Source organism: Marmota marmota, unplaced genomic scaffold, assembly GCF_001458135.2.
Source record: "Marmota marmota marmota unplaced genomic scaffold, marMar, whole genome shotgun sequence".
Classification (NCBI taxonomy): domain Eukaryota; kingdom Metazoa; phylum Chordata; class Mammalia; order Rodentia; family Sciuridae; genus Marmota; species Marmota marmota.
This window is the reverse complement of record NW_026000001.1, coordinates 2294742-2297379: the sequence shown is the minus strand read 5'-3', so window position 1 is coordinate 2297379 and position 2638 is coordinate 2294742. Positions and strand designations below refer to the sequence as shown.

The 2638-nt window shown below is 42.7% G+C and overlaps 1 protein-coding gene across 37 annotated transcripts in view; it reads right to left on the bottom strand.

Moving 5' to 3' along the window:
• Ppp6r3 (protein phosphatase 6 regulatory subunit 3) overlaps nt 1-2638 on the bottom strand; it is a 142836-nt gene that overhangs the window by 51560 nt on the left and 88638 nt on the right. For all 37 annotated transcript variants that reach the window (XR_007349304.1, XR_007349305.1, XR_007349306.1 and 34 more), the window contains one exon: nt 390-505. Coding sequence is in view for 34 of the 37 variants with exons in the window: in XM_048807788.1 (XP_048663745.1) it covers nt 390-505 (116 nt within the window). In the remaining 3 variants the exon portion in view is untranslated. The remainder of the gene's footprint in view (nt 1-389; nt 506-2638) is intronic.

Here is a 2638-nt window from a genome sequence, read left to right as displayed (position 1 = left end):
TTTAGGAACCAAGACCCCTCATTTTAAAGATGGAGATATGGAAGAAATACTGACAAATGCCTTAGTATCCCAGTTAAAGGAATTTAAAGCATAGGTGAGACAGAGGTCTTCAAAATAAGTTGGGGGGACCTCAAAATATTCTAAAGTTTAAACAATTTAGTGAGCAATGTTTAACCACAACAATGGGTACACTTCCAGCATGCTGAAGCCAGCCAGCACCTACTAGAAGGATGGCAGAAATCTGAACAGAAGAACAGTGAAGACCCACATTCAAATCTCCCAATCTGTAACACATGAAGAAACTCCACAAACAGCTATTAAAAATGCTACCAAGTACTTCTATTTACCCTTGATCCCACAAAGATGTAACCCAAATTGCGAGAACTCACCTTTGATGAGCTGCTGCACGGCAGCACTATTGGGACCCTTGTCAGCACTGTGCACGATACAGTTGGCTATCCTTGTGAGGTGTCCCATGTAACCGTGCCGTCTTCCTCCCTCGGCCCTGACAAGGGGAAGGACAAATGTTCATATTCCACACGTGACAGACACTCGGTGAATACTGTGAACAGGGCACCAAAGAGAATGACAATGGATAGAAAAAGGAGGAGAAACCAAGGAGTGGAGGGTGCCAGAGTGTCCCTGAGCAGCAAGGCCAGGAGGCCTGAACCACTCTCTGGAAGAACAGACGCAACCTCAAGACAGCACAGTCTCCTCAAAATATATAAAACAATCACTAATTATAGTCTCTTAAACGTACCTCTCACTGATATCTAATGTAAAAGTAAAGAATGGAGGGAAGAATTTTGCTGGTTTTCCTAAAAGACATCAAATTTTAGTCTTATCAGTTGACAGAAATAATTATCTACCAGTAGCACTCCTCAAGGTTAAGACCTGGAGATCTGAAGGGTTGGCCAAGACAGGCAGTGAATCTGCACTTGCCAATAAACCACTTTGAACATGGGCATATAAACCTAGTCCTCCTTCCTTTTTATTCCCCAGGGGGGTCTAATCCTCCCAACCATGATCCATCTTTACATTTAGACAAACTTTTCACATCACTATAACTTTTCTGTCTCTTTACAAAGTATCAAGACTTTAAACTCTATGAAAGATTTTATTTTTCTTTTTTATTACAGATAGTGGGGTACAAACTGAAGCGATTTTTCCTAAGGGAGAAAAACCTTTCAGAAGCCACTGAAAATTCATCCTATGCTTGGAGGCTGGCCTAGGAAAAAAATGTATCTGCTGGAAAATCTTAAATGGCCTGGGGTCACCTAATGCTCACAACCCCTAAGGCTGATCTCAATATGCTAAGAGTTTCTTTTACTTCCACAATAAGAATCAGACACTCCAGCATGAGCAACTTAGCAAAACCCTGGCTCAAAGCAAAAAGGGCTGGGCATGTGGTAGAGCACACAGTACAGGGAAAAAAGAAGATCCAGAAACCCAAGTGCTCTTATGGACAGCCCACAGGTGAGAACAAAGGCCCATCTCTGCAAGGCTTTAGACAGGGGCTTCCAAAGTGTTCCAGGCCTCTGGTGTAAGGACACATCTGCTTCAGGACACCTTTAAGTGGGGGCAACACTTTCAGATGGCCTTCAGAGGATGGGCTCACAGGGAGACGGAGTACACAGGATACTTAGGTGCTTGCGGTGAAGAGGTGAAGAGAGAATGGAAGGTTAGGAAGGGCACGGAGGAGCCAAGATGGGCTCCGAGATGGGGTTGGATGTCAAATGGGCCACACATAGGACTCCCAAAAGGAGCTCTGTTTGGAATAATGTGTCTGACATTTACCCATACTAGCCCCTTGCCACACAAACTAAAAGCCAATCTCCCACACAGAGTCAAATCAAAACCCTGCTTATGAATTCTTAAGTTAATCTTCAAAATTAAACCTCACAAAGTAAAGCTGACATCTGTCATGAGGCACCTAGCTCTCCTGGGGATACAGACAAATCTAAGTAGAGATTACGCAGCAAGAAAACTCCCTAGAGAGAATCAACTTTAAAGGGCTACAAGACAGCTTTCTGGGGAGATGGGAACATTCTGTCTTGACCATGGTGGTTGTTACGTGACTTCATGCCTCAGTCACAATTTCTAGGACTGTACACCTAAAAAAGATGAAATCTTGCCACATGAAAATTTTACCTAAATAAACCTGACTGAAAAACAAGCACAATCTCTTCAAAAAGTGATGCTGGGAAAACTGGTGATTCACATGCAGAAGAATGAAAGTAGACGCCTCTTAAAATCAACTAAAAATGTAACGAAGACCTAAATGCAAGACCTGAAACTAAAACTGCTAGAAAAAAATATAAGGGAAACACTTTGAGACATTGGGCTGGACAAAAGTTTGCAGGTAAGACCTGCACAGCAGTAGTAACAAAAGCAATAAAAGATAAATGCAAGCTGGACAACAAAGCAAAGAATGAACAGAGAGAAGAGACAGAATGGAAGAAAATCCTTAGAAGCTAGTCAGTCACAAAGTGATTAATATCTACTATATTTAAGGAACTCAAGGGCAAAATAATCTGATTTAAAAATGGGCAAACTCAGTGGCACAGCACTTTCCCAGCATATTCAAGGCCCTGGGTTCCATGCCCAGCACTGGGGAAAAACGGGGGTGGGGGGTGGG